Genomic DNA, 19,143 nt, shown 5'->3' on the forward strand with positions numbered 1-19,143 from the left:
ATTATCAAATCTATTTTGAGTTTCTATACTCAAATCACAGCCAAAATAACTTGCCTGAGTTACAAAAATATGCACATAAAGTTAGGTAGATAAGAAAGACTATTGCTGTTAAAGGTGGTGTTTCATTAATGTGACAGCCCATTTCTCCAAATTCCTTTTCAGTATACATTTTTGGTATCACAGTATATATTAAGGTTCAAAACAGTATAACCATTGATCTCACTCAAAATTTCTGGCTTATGAAAAAGAATTAAATTATTTCTAGGGATTATTTTAAAATATTCACAAGGATAACCTTTACTTAATGTGTTTAGAATGTATAACCATTTGAAAAATACTGAAACTAATAATTTTACAAATACATCATTTGAAGGCCAGTTGTTGGGGCCCATGACTTTAACATTTGTAGGTAGAACTAATTTGAAGTTAGCCAGGTCTACAGACCATGTTTCAAAAATAAAACAAGAGCTACAAAAATTAATCTTAGCAAATCTTTGCTGTACATACAATTCATCTAAGGGTTAATAAAATGTAAATATATTTTTTTAAACTAGAAACTCCCATCATTTTCTTCATAAATCTTAAAATCTTAGCTAATGTCAACTGAATACACTGAGAATGCATTTGTGCTTGAATAAGAAACTACTTTACCACTGTAATAGTAAACGCTGGTATTGCTCAAATATTCTACCACCTTTAGATTGGCATTACCTTCAAGTATCTGACTGAAGGTGGCTTGTAATTCATGGTTCATAAAATACGATAATAGTAATTGTAAAGTAATTATACTTATTCAAGTAAAATATACATTTACTTAAAATATAATCTAACAAAATATTAGGTGAATACCAGGAGCTTAGAAAGAATTGGCAAGCAACCTGCTTTGGAGTTAAGACTTCTACACTGTGATAAAATATTTATGAAAAAGCTACAACTTTAGGTCACTTTAACATTTTTAGTGCACTGTAACTATATATATCTCAAAGTATGAAGGTACTAGCAAGTAAAGATTTTAAAGCAGAGCCTTTTCCTCTTTCAAAGAATGGCTAATATTTTAATACTTGTATATTTACAAAACATTATGCAAATTTCAGTATATTTTATTCCAAAACTGTATTAATTTAAAAATACACTTTAGGTAACACTTTAATACAGACATTACTTTCACAGACATAGTTAATGTAAAAATATGAACCAAAGAGAGTCACCTCCTTTAACTATTTTTTCATAAGACACACAAGCTGCATTTGGAGTCACATTTTTCATCTCTAACATTTGAGTCAGGAGGTTCTTGCACACAAGCATAGAGGTGCTTAGATGATGTATATTTGCAAAGCTACTTTATTATTTTTTTCATTTATACACAAAAACTAATCAGATAAAATGTGTTGACGGCAGCCAGTTGACACATCATTTCCTTCATGAGCCTTGAATAATGACTCTAGGCCTCTGCGTATGTAGAGAAGTTCCTCTTCATGCTGTGACCAAGGGGAAAGACAATCATTTGCATAAAGATATAATTAGTGCTGAGCCCACCCACTCCCTTAGGTTTTACATGTAGGTATCTAGAGGACTGTTCCATCATTAGCTATAATATTCATGATACTGGAGAAAAGAAAAGCAATCTTCCAAAGCTTAACATAAAAAATTTCAAAGAAAGAGTAAAGAAAATTATTCTAGAAAAAATTTTCAATGAGGACAAACTTAGTTTATTTGCTTAAGCTATGTTAGTCTGACTATAGCTTCACAACCTCTGCACCACTTAGTACTGCATGTGAGTAAAATCTCACAAGTATTTTAGTACTTAATGTACATAAAGGTTATTATTGTTATGTACTTAAAACTTAGAGAAGCCCCTAACCCTGTCTGTGTAAAGCAGTGGCATGTGTCTCTCTGGAGAGCACTTCATCCTAGAATGTAGTTGGTTGTCTACTTGACTTCTAAAAACCCAACTATGTTTGTCATTGCTAACCCAGGTTCTTCCACTAAGTAGTCTGGCTTGCTTGGCTTTAGTTAAAGTACACAGTGTTTATAAACAGCACAAATAAGTTATTTCTCCACCTAGTTTTTACATTTGCAAACCATTATCTGTTTTCTCTGAAGAAATTTTTCATCCATCCCTCATATATTCTTACAAGGTTCCCATAATTTAAAGAACTAAAAGTCATGAGGTCAGCTTGAACCTGTCTTCTCCAAACCTTCACAAAAGCCCCCAAGAGAAAATAACAAAAACCCTTTGTTTTTCCCATTACAAACAAAACAAAAAAGGAACAAAAGAAAACCAAAGAAGTAAACAAGTGTGAAAAGCTTCTGGAAGAATATGATATAAAAAAAGGTAAAAAGTGTGGTGGTCCATGCCTATAATCTGAGCATTCTGAAGGCTGAGGCAGGAGGATCACAAGTTTAAGTCCAGCCTGGGCTCAAAACTAAGAACTTGTTTTATAAAGCAGACAGTAAAGGGCACAAAAGCCAGGAGAGTAGATGGAAGCACACACTAAGCTCACTCACCATCTCCTGAAGTAGCTTGTCCTGAAGCATTTTCATGTTTGCTTTCATCGAACAAATCTACAAGCAACATATTTCCCTCATGAAATTTATCAAATTTTCACAACAAAAAGACAAGTTAGACTAACCAGCAAGGTTACAAGATAAGTATAAAAAATTTATACCTCAGATGTAAAAGCAGTCTCTTCATAAACAGAATTATAGACAGGAAATCTTTTATCCAGTGACGTTTTCAAAACATGAAACCTAATAAATAAAATGAGAGTGAACTTTTCACATATCTGCCTACATTCTTTTGCTATAGTGTAGCATATGTTATGTCTCACCTACAAACATACAGAGTCTGTCCATTAAGAAATGCATACTAACCTCTCTTGCTCACTTTGGTGATATGCCCTCAACTTCTGAAGTAACTTTTTCTCAAAGTCCTAAGTTTTAAGGTACAAAACAAAAAAAAATCCTTATACTTTAACACAATTAAAAATTAAAATCTGAAAGTAGAATTAATATATTTCTACTATTCTAAATTTAAGTAAAAACTGGTTATAGGTTAAGAACACTGAATATAGTATACACTTTTTCACATTACAAGTATTAGATGTAAAATCTCTCAGATACTTCCCACATAACAAAGATGTTCATTATAAACCTGTGGGCAATTTCAGAGTTCAATTGCAACTGATGTAAGATAGAACTATGCTTTGAATAACAATCAATCAAATCAATTAATCAATCAACAGACGTGCAACAGTCTCTGACAGTGGAGTACAATTTTAAAGACCTATACTTAAACTTTAAACATTAAATTTTTTTTTTAATCTTTAGAAACACAAACCACAAACTCTTTCTCCAAGTCTTGTAAAGTCTGTGAGTCTTTTTCAACTTTTTCCAGCTCATCTAGGAGAGTGATTTGGAATTTGTCAATATTTTCATTCCTATTAAAAAGGAGCAAATTGACAGTTTTTAAACCATAGGATTCACAGCTCATAAAGTGCACAGTATGAAAAGCTTACCAGACAGATTTTGGGTTACAGACCTGTATCCCCGAGCTTGATAGGTCATTGTCATCAGATGTTGTTGAGCCAATTTCAAAGCCTTTGTAGTAAAATCATCCATGATTTTATGTTGGGTCTGAAAAATACTTTTAACTTAAAATTTCTTTATAAAATAACAACCTAACCAAGACTGTATTATAAAAAAGTATTTTCATAACACATAAACAACTAAGAAAAACTTATAAAGTTAAAAATGTAGTCATTTAAAGTCAACTTTTTATAATAAATTAGACTTAGCAGTAGCTACTTATGTTGGCCAGGATTTGAACACAGTTCAGTTTTCTACTGTTTTAAAGAATTCTAAATTTATGGTAGTTATAAAAATTGCTACTGATCATAGTTTGTTTAAGAGTATAGCTTAATAGAATTTACCATTTTTCACAAAAGATTTTCACCTACCAGAGACACATAAGAGAGTCTATAAAATTATAGATACTCTGGACCTTGAGAAAATGAAAATTAACAAATTTCAAATCGTGGGGCTGGAGAGATGGCTCAGCAGTTAAGAGCACTGACTGCTCTTCCAGAGGTCCTGAGTTCAATTCCCAGCAACCACATGGTGGTTCATAATCATCTGTAATGGGATTCGATGCCCTCTTCTGGTTTGTCTGGAGAGAGTGACAATGTACTCATATATAGAATAAATAAATAAATCTTTAAAAAATTCAGATCTTATTCTTGTACAAAAGGAAAAGGTAATCAAGAGATAAGGTTGATAACATGCTAATTGTACTTATGATTGTTCAAAGAAGATAATGAACTAATTATTAGTTCAAATAAAGACATAAGAGAATGTGATTTTCTACCTATTATTACCAAAGGTAAATAATAATTTCAAGATGTGCTTTGTATACATCATCTCACTGGATCCTCAAAAACTAAGGCACAGTACAGATATAGTGAAAGAAAGCTGGGAATATAAGCTGGTAGTATAGATGTGTTACTCTCCATGAATGATAATCTGGGGGGTTAAGTTAAAACGTCTAAAGAGGATGAAGACATAACTATCTGTAAAATTGTCATCATGCTAGCATAAAGATCCTAGTTCAGATACCCAGCACCCACATAAAAAGCCAGGTAGCCAGACAGTACAATATACCTGACTACACAAATTGTACTTTCATTGAGAGATCATTTCTCAATCAATCAATCAATCAATCAATCAATCAGGAAGGGAAAGAAGAATTAAAGACACCTAACATAGTAGACCTTTGGCCTCCACAAGCACATATATATGCACATGCACCAATCTGCAAAATGTGTGTATGCATACCTCAAACACAAAAACAGAAAATGTAAAACTCCTAAACATTGCAAAGACAAACTGAACAGAAAAGAATTTTTGAAAGACATATTTTAGAAGTAAGAGAGATGTCTTTCATCTGACAATCATTCCCATTTAGCACATATGCAAATTCTGATTCATGTATGTCCCAGTTTTGTTGGCTAAGGATCAGACAAGCCATCTATTATCTACCAGAAACCTGTAGTGTTGTGTGTAACTTAGAACATAACTCACATCAGTTTTCCTTTTATAGTCAGAGCTGATGTTATCATAAAACATTCCAGCATCTTGTAACTCCTGTTGCCAGTCCTTAGGAACAGAAAAATCTGGTGTCGATAATGAAGCTGTAATTTCAGACATTAAAAATAAAAACAATGAGCTAACATTAAGATATGTATTACTACAAAGTTTAGCCCTGTCTCATTAGACTGATAACAAAAATATTCTTCATATTTTATGTGTGTTTAAACCTAAAGCAGAGTTTTTTTTTCCATTTTTTAATTAAAAGTGAAATCTTTGTCACAGAACCTTTTGATAGGGCTACTGAGGCACAAATGACAACTAAGGTGCAACATTTGGTACTTTTAAATCTGATCCATTAATAAGGCAAAAGTAGCTGGGCAATAGTGGCACACACCTTTAATCTCAGTCCTCAGGAGGCAGAGGCAGGTGGACCTCTGAGTTCAAGGCCAGCCTGTTCTACAGAGCTCATTCCAGGACAGCCAGGGCTACACAAAGAAATCTAATATCAAAACAACAACAAAAAACAAAAACAAAACAAAAAGCAGAAGTACCTGAAGAGTATTTAGTGGCAAATTAACACTTCAAATAATTTATATTTCAGTAAGGTTACAATTTAAAACCTGAAAAAATGATGGAGGAAATCGGAATATTTAAGACCCAGGCTACAACTTTTACAGAAAGTCAAATTTGTGATAAAAGACTATAACCACCTTAGACTCACCCAAAGCTGTTATTACAAAGAACTGTTTCATTGAAGCCATCCAAACTCTAGGAAGCTACCCTAGAAGTAACTGCAGTTTGACAAACTTTTGACCTGCTTACTTTTATAGGTGTGCTGATTGGAATTTTCCCTTTGACATAGTTTTTTGGGAAGCAAATGTTCCCTTTCTTCTGCCTCTTCTACTTCGGCTTCATTGGAATCACTTAGCTCATCTTCTTCTAGGTACATCTGCCTTTTGCTACCACGTCGACTGGGACCTTAAACAGTTAAAAGATAATAATGCTACAATTCTGATGCAATGTATCTACTATCTTATTGCTTTAATCTAAAGCTTTAAAACAACTATGTTAACTTACACAACTTTTTTTTTTACAACAAAATTGAATGACTTGAAATGTAGAATTCATTTAGGTGTGATTTCTAAGTAATTAGTAATTACTTTAAAAGCAAGGCTGTGGCTGGAAAGATGTCTTAGTAGTTGAGAATATTTGCTACTCCTGTAGAGGATCCAGGCTCAGTCACTAGCACCTACACAGTAGCTTACAATTGTCTTTAATTCCAGTTCCAGAATAACTGACACGTCTTCTGGGCTCCATGGACATTGCATGCAAATGGAGTGTCTCCACACACACAGGGAACTAACTCTCTCTCTCTCTCTCTCTCTCTCTCTCTCTCTCTCTCTCTCTCTCTCTCCCTCTCTCCCTCCCTCTCTCCCTCACTCCCTCCCTCCCTCTCTCTCTCTCTCTCTCTCTCTTTCCAGACACGATTTCTCTGTGTAACCCTGGCTGTTCTGGAACTTGCTCTGTAGACCTTGAACTCAGAGATCCACTTGCCTCTGCCTCCTGAATGCTGGGAATAAGGTGTGTTCCACCACCACCTGGCTAAAGTAAATCTTTAAAAAGTAAGACTATGTCTACAAACCTGATACATGAGTATTGTCACTGGGCATGTCAAACCATGTTCTCTCTAGTTTTTCACTAGACAATGATAATGGAGATGCTGCATGATTTTCCTAAAATAAATATTAGAAATTAGAAAAGTACTATAAACACTTAAGATTCATCTTTGACTATTCATCAAACTCCCAAGCCAACAGATTTCAAATGTTGTCAAATTCTTTTCATAGCATCTTCTACCAAGCCTTTCTTTTCATTTAAAGATGACTGAAAAATATTTATGATAAATTAACATAAATCTCATGCTAATAGTTTTTATTTGACATTTTTGGACATTTCTGATTTTCAACTTCTTGTTAATAGTGTCTTTATTTTTTGAGTAAATATGGAGACACAGAAAATTTCTTGTAAAGTGACATTTTTCACATTTAAACTTGCATTTTACTATTTGAATACAACTTTGTATACTCAGTAACTTTACTTCGATTACTATTCTTTGTTAATCTGTGTGCTCTTTTAGCCAGTTAAGGGTGGCTCAGATCCTAGTTCCCATCCAAGTTTATTTCCATCTTCTATACTATACAAGTAACCTATCTTTACTGATTGACCAATGCAGTTTCATGCTAACAAGAAGTTCAGCAAATCAGATTTCTATGTAGTCATTAAGTCAGAAAGTCTTATAAATATGTAAACTCAGGGATTTTGCCCAGATATCCTCACTATTTTAAGACCTTCCTGTATTCATTTTAAAAGTTTCAATTTTTCCCATGACTAAACCATTCTACGTGTTAGAAATCAGATTCTCCACTCATAGAAACTGAAAAAAACCTTGGAATTATGATTCTCACTGAAGACTAGCAATTTCAATTGGCATGTTACCTTTATCTTGCTTTGCATATGGTTTTCACAGCTATCTGAAGATTCAGGTTCCATATAAAGTTTCTCTGAACTCTTACTGCTTACATCTGAATAGCTGTTACAACATTGGGTTCTTTGATTATTTATCACTGAATTTGTATTTTTCATATTCACAACAGAATTATTCTTGGTTGGAGTGTGTCTGGACTATGAATGAATAAGACATACAGAAACCCAAGGAAGTTAGATAACTGCTTAAAACCAAACCAAACCAAAACAAAACAAAAGCTGAGTGAAATAGGAAACAACTTAAAATTTTAGAGAATTAACTCAATGCTAAAATTCAGGACCTACTTAAATATAACATTAATTAGTTCGATGACAGGTATCTAGCAAAGCCACTTAGCAAAGATGCCTGCTAGTATGACTTCTAACCTTCAGAGGCCAAGTCACTTTAACAAGAAAAAAAATCCACAGAAGCCAAGAGTTGATCATATAATGCAAAATTGTAATACTTTATATAATTTGTCTCTACAAAAAACTGTTACAATCTGGGGAATTAGAGAATTCAGCAAGATCACTCAAAATACAAAATTCATTAATTTTTTTTATACAAGAACAAACCACTTGCTTCTTGGCTTTTTGTTATGATAAAGCACAAAGGCAAAAGCCTTTAAAACCCCAGATATATAAACTGGTGTGTGTGTGTGTGTGTGTGTGTGTGTGTGTGTATGTGTGTGTGTGTGTGTGAGAGAGAGAGAGAGAGAGAGAGAGAGAGAGAGAGAGAGAGAGAGAGACCCAACAAGTGTAAAACTAAAGCAGTGTAGTATTAGCACTAACAGACTCAGCCTTGAGTTAGTTAATGTAAACATTATAAAAGGAAAACTTTAATTAGTCATAGGAAATTCTGGAAGGAATGACACCTAAAAGTTTAAATCAAAATTAACACTTTCACATTAAAGAGCAATAGATTAAGGAAGAATTAGGTCTTCCTAATGTAGCCCAGGTTGGCCCTAATATTTCAATCTTCCTACCTTCACCTCTTGAGTGTATGTATCAAGCACAACGACTAGAGTCTGAAACACTCTGAAGATAAGAAAATTTATTAAAATCATCTGTCAGATTGGAGTTCTGGATTCTAGCAAGTGAAAGATACAATGGCATGTAGCCAATATAGGAGCAATGTCCAAACACATATTAAGAACTCCTGTAAACACTGTATCTAGTAAGTATACTGTTACATACCTTTAATCCCAGCACTTGGGAAACAGAGACAGGTAGATCTCTAACTTATCAGTAAGTTTAAGGGCAGCTAGTGCTACAGAGTGAGACCCTTTTTCAAATCTTGTCAAATCTCCCCTTCTGCCAAAAAACTTCCAGTAAACTTTAAGATAAACCAACAATTCCATTTAAAAGTTGGAAAACATAAATAGATTAGAGATGTAGCTTGGTGAACAATGCTTATCTAGTTTGTAAGAAATACTGGATTCAACTCCTAGCGCCATAAAAACAAAACCAGACAATTAATTTATTGGATGTCTCAAAATTACTTATTAGTGCAATGAACCAGAAAAATTCAAAGTCAGACAGAAACATCAGATAGAATGCAACTGAAACTATGGAAAAGGGGCTGTCACTGTCTCAGTTCCCAGTAGGTGAATATGTAGCAAACTAAACTTGCATCAGAATAGAAAGCTTTGGACTTGAAAGATGGTTCAGTGACTGCTCTTCCAGAGGTCCTGAGTTCAATTCCCAGCAACCACATGGTGGCTCACAACCATCTGTAATGGGATCTGATGCCCTCTTCTAGTGTGTCTGAAGACAGAGACATTGTACTCACATGCATAAAATAAATTCTAAAAAATAAAAAGAATAGAAAGCATCATATAAGGCAATTAAGGTTAGAATTGCTCTGCAGTAAAGCTTGAGGTCAGGGATGGTGATTCCCTCAGCTATTCTTTTATTGTTAAGGATTGTTTTTGATATTCTGGATTCCTCGCCTTTCCAGATGAATTTGAGAATTGCTCTTTCCATGTCTTTAAAGAACTGTGTTGGGATTTTGCTGGGGACTGCATTGAATCTGTAGATTGCCTTTGGTAGAACTGCTATTTTTACTATATTCTGCCAATCTATGAGCGTGGGAGATCTCTTCATTTTCTGAGATTTTCAATTTCTTTCTTGAGAGACTTGAAGTTATTGTCATTCAGGTCTTTTCACTTGTTTGGTCAGAGTTACCCCAAGATATTTTATATTATTTGTGGCTATTGTGAAGGGAGTTGTTTCCTTACTTTCTTTCTCAGCCTGTTTATCATTTATATAAAGGAAGGCTACTGATTTGAGTTAATTTTATATCTAGCCACTTTGTTAAAGTTGTTTATCAGCTGGAGAAACTCTGGTAGAATTTTTGGGGTTGCTTATAGATACTATCATATCATCTACAAATAGTGATACCTTCATTTCTTCTTTGGCAAATTGTATTCCCTTGGTGTCTTTTTGTTGTCTTATTGTTCAGGCTAGCACTTTGAGTACCATATTGAATAGAAATGGGGAGACTGGGCATCCTGGTCTTGTCCCCAGTTTTAGTGAGATTGCTTCAAGCATGTCTCAGTTTAATTTGATATTGGCTGTTGGTTTGTAGTAAATTGCTTTTATTATGTTTACATATGGGCCTCGAATTCCGGATCTCTCCAATACGCTCTACTACAGAGCAATAGTGATGAAAACTGCATGGTATTGGTACAGAGACAGATACATTGATCAATGGAATAGAATTGAAGATCCAGAAATAAAACCACACACTTACGGACACTTGATCTTTGGCAAAGAAGCCAAAAATATACAATGGGAAAAAAAGCATCTTCAATAAATGGTGCTGGTCTAACTGGCTCTCTGTACATACAAAAATGAAAATAGACCCATGTTTGTCACCTTGTACAAAGCTCAAGTCCAAGTGGCTCAAGGACCTCAACATAAAACCAGATACACTGAATCTAATAGAAGACAAAGTGTGAAAGAGCCTTGAACTCATTGGAACAGGGGAAATTTCTTAAACAGAACTCCAATGGCTGAGGCTCTAAGATCATGAATTGATAAATGGGACCTCATGAAACTGGAACACTTCTGTAAGGCAAAGGACACAGTCAATAAGACAAATTGCCAACCTACAGATAGGGAAAAAATTCTTGACTAACCCCACATCCGATAGAGGGCTAATATCCAAAATATATAAAGAACTCAAGAAGCTAACCACCAAAAGAAACCAAACAACCCAATCAAAAAATGGGTTATAGAACTAAACAGAGTTCACAACAGAAGAATCTCAAATGGCTGAGAAGCACCTAAAGAAATGTTCAAAGTTCTTAGTGATCAGGGACATGCAAATCAAAACTACCCTGAGATTCCACCTCACACCAATCAGAATGGCCAAGATCAAAACCTCAGGTGACAACACATGTTGGCAAGGATGTGGAGAAAGAGGAACATTCCTCCATTGCTGGTGGGATTGCAAACTGGTACAACCACTCTGGAAATCAATCTGGAGGTTCTTCAGAAAATTGGACATAGATCTACCTGAAGACCCAGCAATATCATTCTTCAGTATATACCCAAAAGATGCCCCACCATGCCACAGGGGCACTATGTTCATAGTGGCCTTATTTGTGATAGTCAGAAACTGGAAACAACCCAGATGTCCCATGACAGAAGAATGGATACAGAAAATGTGGTTCATTTACACAATCCTGGAATACTACTCAGCTATTCAGAATGAGGACATCCTGAGTTTTGCAGGCAAATGGATGAAACTAGAAAATATCATCCTGAGTGAGGTAACTCAGACCCAAAAGTACATGAATGGTATGTACTCACTAATAAGTGGATATTAGCAACAACAACAACAAAAATACAGAATACCTAAGATACAGTCCACAGAACTCAAAAGTTCAACAAGTTAAAGGGCCCATGTGAGGATACCTCAGTCCCTCTTGGAAGGGAGAAGAAAGCAATCACAAATAGGGCAGAAGGGAGGGACCTGGGATGGAAAGTGGATAGGCGTTGGGGGAGAGAGGGGAACCTGATTTGGTTTGGGGTGAGGAAAAAAGTCTGAAGCCCTGAGGGCCAGCAGAAAAAAAATGAAAACAGGCAACCTAGGGAGTTAGGAGGTTGTGGGGACCCTCCAGAATGCACTAGAGACCTGGTAGGTGAGAGACTCTCAGGACTCAAAGGGAGAGAGACCTTAGTTGAAATGCCAGACAGTAGGGAGAGGGAACTTACAGAGCCCACTGTCAGCAGGAAGACAGGGAATCAAATGAGGGAGGGGGTTGCCATCCCACAGTCAAAACTCTGACCCATAATTGTTACTGTCTGAAAGAACTACAGGTATGGAAATGGAGAGAAGCCTGTGGAAAAGAAGGTCCAGCAACAGGCCCAAAGTGGGTTCCAGGTCAAAGGGAGGTCCTAAGGTCTGACACTATTACTGAGGTGATGGAGCACTCACAAAAAGAGACCTATCATGACTGTCCTCTGGAAGACCCAACAAGCACCTGAAAGTGTCAGATGCAGATATTTGTACCCAACCAATGGACAGAAGCTGATGACCCCTGTGGTTGAATTAAGGGAAAGGCTGAAAGAAGCTGAGGAGGGCGACCCTGTAGGAGGACTATCAATCTCAATTAATCCGGACCCCTGAGATCTCTTAAACACTGGACCACCAAAAGGCAGCATCCACCAGCTAATATGAAGCCCTCAATACATAACAGCAGAGGACTGCTGGGTCTGGGTTCAATCAGAGATGATGCACCTAACCCTCAAGAGACTGGAGGCCCCAGGGAGTTTAGAGGTCAGGGGGTATGGGGTATGGGGACATCCTCGCAGAGACAGTGGGGTGGGAAGAGATATGAGATGTGGAACAGTCGGAGGGTAGAAGGAGTGGGGCAGGGAATAAAATCTGAAGTGTATAAATAAATAAATAAATAAATAAATAAAGTTAACTAGATGCACATAGACATTTACAGAGTGCCATATGAAGGGTTTAAAGGATGCAGAAAATGATAGAATCTAGAAGGATACTAGCTGGCATGCTGGGAGCTGTAGAAAACTGAGTCTTGCAAAGGGGAGGGCTGATAAGTTAGACAGGGCTTTCTCCCACATTTGCTTTAAAAACACAGTACTACTCTGAATTATTTGGCATACTGACAGTTTAACTAAGATTTTGTTTGCAAAATATCCTCTATAAGACTACTGGTTGGGAAAAGTGGGGGTGCGGTGGGAGGCTTAAAATCATCTAGAAATAAAAAACCCTCAGCTAAAAGCAGTAGGTCAGATGGTGCATTATATCAGCAATTTAAGATCTCTGATACAAGTGTGTTAAGTAGCTACTGTGCTTTTTTTTTCAGTGATGGTACTGTATTCTAGGTCCTCATTCATGCTGGACAAGTGCTCTAAGTGATACCTTTAAGCCCTAAACAGTCATTAATACCATTTTATTATAAACAATGGCTAGTACCTATTGAGTTTTAAAGCTCCTTATATAACTAAACAGTCAAGCAACATGGTTTTCAATTACATTCTTTTCAATTTTGTCAGCTTATGAGTTTAATAGCTAAAACTTATTAAAGGATATATAAACACTGAATAATAAATATGCAATACATATTTGGTAAACTACAGGCAAGTTACTTACCACTTTCAGATGCATATGATAAAAGAAAATTATATTCTTACCAAAAAGGACCGTCCTGAAGCAGGTGAGCAACTCTTTCTCACACATACTGCACTGGTCTCACTAATTCTGGGTGATTTTTCCCGACCTACAACTCTATTGTTTCCATTTAAGAATTCAGGTGACACAGCTTTTGGGTAAGGTGAAAGAGATTTTGTGATGTAGTCATAATCCTGAGTAAAATCCCTTTCTGTTATTTTCTCTGTACCTAGATTTCCCAGAAACACAAACATACAAAACAGTATTATTGTTCATGCTTACTTTAGAATGGGCATGACAGATTTAATAATTTATCAAATCCTTAAGGGTTAAGTATATTTTTAAAAGATATCAACTATATTTGAAATACTAAAACTTTGAAAAGTGCCCAATTGAAAATTCTGAACTTACAAAAACAATTTAAAAAAATTTTACAGTATGAGATTAAATATAATGATCAACTTGTTATATTAAATATTTTAACATAGTAACCTCTATAAAGTAAAAGAAATTTTACAAAGTCAGTTGGTCTAAGTCACTTACTAAAATGAGACAGGTCAGTCAGTAAAGTTCTTGTGGTAAAGCCCATCAGGAACTGAGTTCATCCCCTGGACCCACATAAAAAGCCAGGTATGATGAAACATGCCTGTAATTCTAGAGCTCAGGAGGTAAATCTCTGAGCTCACCAGTCAGCTAGACATTCTATTTGGTGAGCCCAGGTATCAGTGAGACCCATTTTTCTTAAAAAGTTGGGGAACATTCTACATGCATGTGTACATGATACATGCATCGCAATAAAAAAAAAGAGGATGTAAGTTTTAATATAAATCAATTCTTAGTTTTCAGCTCAGTCAAGGTGTGTGCATCTGTCGTAGCTTATCTAGTGTGACAGCAATGCCGAGTCTTGGAAAAACGAAAGGATCTTGCACCTACTTTAGAGGAAAAATATATGTTAAGTCTTGAATTTAACTGAAATTATTGATATTTGGGATTGCTTTAAAATAGCCTCACAAAAACTTAATTTTTTATAACTGAAAGACGTAAGTTAAATCTCTAAGAATATGAATTTTCATTACCAATTATTTTAAAATAATAGCAAAATCTCTATTGTTTCTGAAGATAACCTGTGAACTCACAGAATCATCACAATATTCCTTAGACTTTTGTCAGTGAATTGTATAAAGGATCCCACAGAGTTCTTATGTTAATATTTTTAGCTTAAAGTATATTAGAATTATGTTGTTGTATCTTCATAGTTTTAGTTTATGAATGCTAAGTATTTCCACATTGAATCATTTGATTTTTAACATCCTAAGATGACAACCTTGGATATTCTACTATGTTCTCAAGTTGGCAAAAAAAAAGCCAAACACCACCACCAACAACAAAAAACCAAATTATTAGCACCAACTGGTTTTAAATGAACCTTTTAGCTCCTATCTCAAATATCACAAAATCAGTCTTTAAATATTTTCATAAAATCACAAAAAGAAACTGTTAAGTACTCTAGTAAAATGCAAGGGAAATGCAGAAACACTGACATCTCATCACTTCCACAGATGATGAACTCCCAGACAGAGATGCAGAAGACAGGTACAGACTGTCTTCTCTCCCATCTCTCAGCTTAGATGAGTTTTTCTGTTCTTCTGATGCCTGTCCTTTCGGCGCTTCTTTATTGAAGACTTTCTTGGGCAGTTTCTTTGCTTGGGCTCTGGAATGGATAGTCTCCTCCTAAATGCATCATTAACTTCAAATTATACTCAAATACACTTAAACAACTGGACACATAAGTTACACTACAACATTGATTTACTCATTACTATATAAGACCATAACATGAACTTAGATATTAGCAAAAATATGTTCCAGAATACTAGGAAAATATATTGACTACACAGACCATAATTGTCTGCAAACAGAATACTGTTAAGGGTTCAAAGTTTAGAGAAAGTTTAGGTATGCAGTTTAGAGAAAACAGAATTCCTAAATTTCATAGTGCTTGAGACATTAAGAAGTCTGTGTGCCAGGATGGTGCAAGGAGACATACATGAATAAGACTGTGGATCAGACCAAAAGCACTTGAGAAACTCAGGTCTTTGCTTGGAGTAAAAAATAATAGAGAATTTGTTATAGTTCTGGGTGTACACTAGGGAAGAGCTTGAAAAGGCATTTTTAAAATGGATAAGATGAATGGCTTAAAAAGACATATTTGGTGGTAGGTATGACAACATTAAAGCAAGAAGTAACAGAAAATATGGCGATTATTGTCAAATCCAAAGGAAACTTCACTTCTTCAAATTCTGATGGTTAGACAAAAGTCAGTATTCTTTAGGAAGCCAGTTCCTCTATACCAAGGAAACAGATTCCCTATCACTGGGGCAAAGAGACAAATAGCTATCGATAATGCCTGTTAGCATGCTGGCATTCTGGTTCCTCTCATCCCACTCCTTACCCTAAACTTCTCCAGCTCAGAACCTTCCCTGCCCTCAGCTTTTCCTTATAATCCTGTTATTTTGGCTATGTTCTCTCTCTCAGTCTCCTCTTTTGTGCTCTCTTGGTCTTCTTTGCCCTCCTCACATATTCTTTGTCTTCATCCCTTTCCTCTACCTCCTCTCATGGTCATGTCCAGTCTGCTGGCCTTGTTCAGCCTAATACTCTGCCCTCCCCCTTTGGATTTGTCCAGATACATCTGGCTATACTTTCCCCTAATATCTATAATTAAAACCTTCCACTTAACTATACTTTGGAGCACTCATGTTAATCAGTTTATACAATTATGTTATAATGTCTTTAAAGTGTTTCAGGCAAGTGATAACAAGAACACAAACAAGAGGAAATGATGCTTTAATGGGTTAAGATCAACATAGTGTTAGTTGTCAAATCTGATCTTTAGCATCAGACTGTATGGGCTCAAGTTCTCTCTACCACTTCCTCAATATGTGCATTTTTGTATTTTGAGCCTCAGATTCTCACTTGAGCTTAAGATTAAAATATAGTAATTAACCAGCTACATATAAAATTTTAAGGTAAATCTGTAAAGTGGTTAAAACTAACAACATGCATGTTATAGGCACTATATGAATACAAACAAAATATTTAGTATAAGAAAACTAAACAAGAAATTATCAATTTAATTGTACTTATTTACCCTTTTTGGCAGTTTATCTTTAAACAAATATGAACATTCTTTTTCACTCTCTGATTCTGATTCTGAAGTTGAGAGATCTTTGTAATTTTTTTTTGTTTTTGTTGCTCTTCGTGGAAGTCTGGGTCTCCCATCTACAATTACTTCATAATCCGTTTTCGTAATGTTTTTATTGAGTACCTTTAGGAGAAAAGTTTCCGAATATTATAACAAGTAACAGATATATCAGAAATATAAACTATTTGCTATAAAAATAGCACATTGACAATTGTATATACAATATATGTAGGAATGAAATAATTCTTGATTAGAAAACTTAAGTGGTTGTATTTTATGTTGCCATTCCTATCATCTATCACTGTTTTATTCCTATCATGCAACATCTACAATGATAAATATTCTTCAAATTTAAGTGTGTGAGCCTGCACATGTGTTCAGGCACACACATCTAGAACCAGAATTAAATAGATTCAAAATGCAGACAGTGATTACAAATAAAATGTGGGAGAAAATAATGCAAAGTCAGGATCAAGGATCAGCTATGGAAACTGGTAAGAAATTTAAGGCATGGCATGTTATTGTTATAATAGACACTGAAAGGACATTATCTCTTGGTTACCATTGTGGATCTTGGTTGTCCCTTTTCCACGGATGATCCTGCAGTTTAGAAAAATAAGATTAAAATTTTTAACCAATAAAAAATTCAAAACATTTTTGGAAGTATAAATTTAAAATAATAAGATAATGAGCCCCTCACCCTCAGTACTTTTAAATATTTAATAAGCTTCCCTGCTTCATGTGACTTCAAGCCACCATGACACAGGGACCCTTAATCTCATTTTTTTTTTCTGCTGGAGAATGTGGTCTTCACAGCTGCCAGGCAATTTTGGGGGCACGCCCTTTCCCTACACTTTGTAGCAGCCAGACTATACTACATCACAATGGGAAATATATCTTTAGATTCATTCAACTTCTTTCTAAGCCAACCCTCCTTTGACTGGACATTTTTAATCTTGAAATAAAGGCTGATTTCCTTAAAGTAAATGTAAATTTAATTTACAAGGCCCAGAGCATTTTATAGAACTGAATAAAATTATTTGCAACATAATCTAAAAAGTAATTTCTTACTTGATTTTCTACTTTTATATTTTTTTGTGTTTTTATTTCTACTATAATCCATTCGTCTTTTTGATTTTGGTTCTCTTAGCCAGCTAATGTCGGTCTTGCTGTCATCACCTCCACATTCTGTTTCAGTGTCACTGAAGAGAATTTTCTTCTCATGACTTAACATCTATAGAAAGAAAATAGAAAAACATGTCTGAGTATGTGACATACATAGTAAGGCAAGTTCCTACGTACTCCAAATAATAAAAATGCTGGTTGAGTTTTGCCAATTTTGTTGTTGTCTGCTTGTTCATTCAGGACAAGTGAGGGTTCAAACTCAGGGCCATTTATATGCTAGACAAAAGTTTTACCACTGTGGTACCTTCTTAGGTATAATTTTTAAAAGCATTCCACGATTTATCAATAAATGGAATTTTATTTCTCATATTGTCCATGGTTAGTTAGACAAATGCTGCAGTGAACAGTCAATGCCAGTTAACTCAAGTCCTCATTTCCACAACATTCATTTATACAAAGAGAATGCTCAGCACAGCCCAACATAGCAGTCTTGGTTTTCTTCATGTTGAAGTCTTGCCCCAAGTCATCTTCCAATGGGGTACATTTATCATAAAGGACCATTTTTCAGCTTATCCTCACACTAAAATGCCTGAGAAACATATCATATGAAAAGTTCTAAAATTGTCATAGGATTGGCTATGCCACCATGGTTTTCAAGGTACCATTTCCCAAACTAGTTTAGACCACTTTGGTAACGTAACTGTTCATTAACTTGAAATTCCCTCATTTCATTCCTAATTAAGTGAGAACAGGTCTCGTTGTATGTCTACCATATCTGTAATAATTTGTGTTCTGCATCAAGTGAACTATAAACAATATGAGGGTCTGTCAGGAGGGTGAAGACTGAATGATTTGTTGGGAAAATATCAAGGCATTGCTGCTCTCTTGTTAACTTCATTTCATCTGTTTCTCTTTATATCTTTCTTGCTGTTATACAAATCATATATGTTACCTTTCTGAGCCAGCATGGCTTCCATCTTCAGGTTCCTCTTTTATTTTGTTCCTTTTCAGTGTTTCCATGCCCACTGTTATCCAGTGCATTCATACTACTTTGATTAGATGTGAGTAAGTGAAGAGAAATTTGAACAACTACATTCTTTCACTGTAATTGTTGATGGGCTAAATAATCTTGGTAGTTAATTTTGAAAGCATGAAGTTGTCAATATCATATCCAGATTTAGAAGGAAAAGAAGTCCAACTTTTTTAGTTTGGCTTTTCTACTATATAGGTTTTGTAGGTAGAGCATTAAGTTTGGGGACTAAGCCTTTACTAACACTTAGACTAGCTCATTGTTAACAGGCTATGACTTGAGGTTTCTGCTACTGAGAATCTAGACTCAAAACTTTCAACGTTACTTTTCTTAATGACCACCATCCTTTGTTTTCTAAATTCAGGACTTGGAAGATATTCTCAAGCATCTACAAATAAAGATGAATGTTTGTTTCTTCTTCATCTTCTGAATTTAAATGTAGGAAACTCTTAGCCCCAGATTCATACTGCCCTTTTGCTTCTTTTACTCCTGTTTCTTGGGTGTGTTGTTCTTGTTTTGTTTTCC

The 19,143-nt window shown here is 35.2% G+C and overlaps 1 protein-coding gene across 1 annotated transcript in view; it reads right to left on the bottom strand.

The window, feature by feature from the left end:
* Sycp2 (synaptonemal complex protein 2) overlaps positions 1-19,143 on the bottom strand; it is a 57,235-nt gene continuing 38,092 nt past the window's right edge. The window contains exons 29-43 of the mRNA XM_034495361.2: positions 17,535-17,697; positions 17,026-17,063; positions 16,410-16,586; positions 14,803-14,992; positions 13,285-13,490; positions 7,585-7,770; positions 6,731-6,821; positions 5,911-6,066; positions 5,080-5,189; positions 3,542-3,636; positions 3,341-3,440; positions 2,875-2,933; positions 2,670-2,751; positions 2,509-2,565; positions 1-1,478 (exon numbers count right to left, since the gene is read on the bottom strand). Of these exons, the coding sequence (XP_034351252.2) occupies positions 1,371-1,478; positions 2,509-2,565; positions 2,670-2,751; positions 2,875-2,933; positions 3,341-3,440; positions 3,542-3,636; positions 5,080-5,189; positions 5,911-6,066; positions 6,731-6,821; positions 7,585-7,770; positions 13,285-13,490; positions 14,803-14,992; positions 16,410-16,586; positions 17,026-17,063; positions 17,535-17,697 (1,818 nt within the window). The 3' untranslated portion in view covers positions 1-1,370. The remainder of the gene's footprint in view (positions 1,479-2,508; positions 2,566-2,669; positions 2,752-2,874; positions 2,934-3,340; positions 3,441-3,541; positions 3,637-5,079; positions 5,190-5,910; positions 6,067-6,730; positions 6,822-7,584; positions 7,771-13,284; positions 13,491-14,802; positions 14,993-16,409; positions 16,587-17,025; positions 17,064-17,534; positions 17,698-19,143) is intronic.

This window comes from Arvicanthis niloticus, chromosome 2, assembly GCF_011762505.2.
Source record: "Arvicanthis niloticus isolate mArvNil1 chromosome 2, mArvNil1.pat.X, whole genome shotgun sequence".
Classification (NCBI taxonomy): domain Eukaryota; kingdom Metazoa; phylum Chordata; class Mammalia; order Rodentia; family Muridae; genus Arvicanthis; species Arvicanthis niloticus.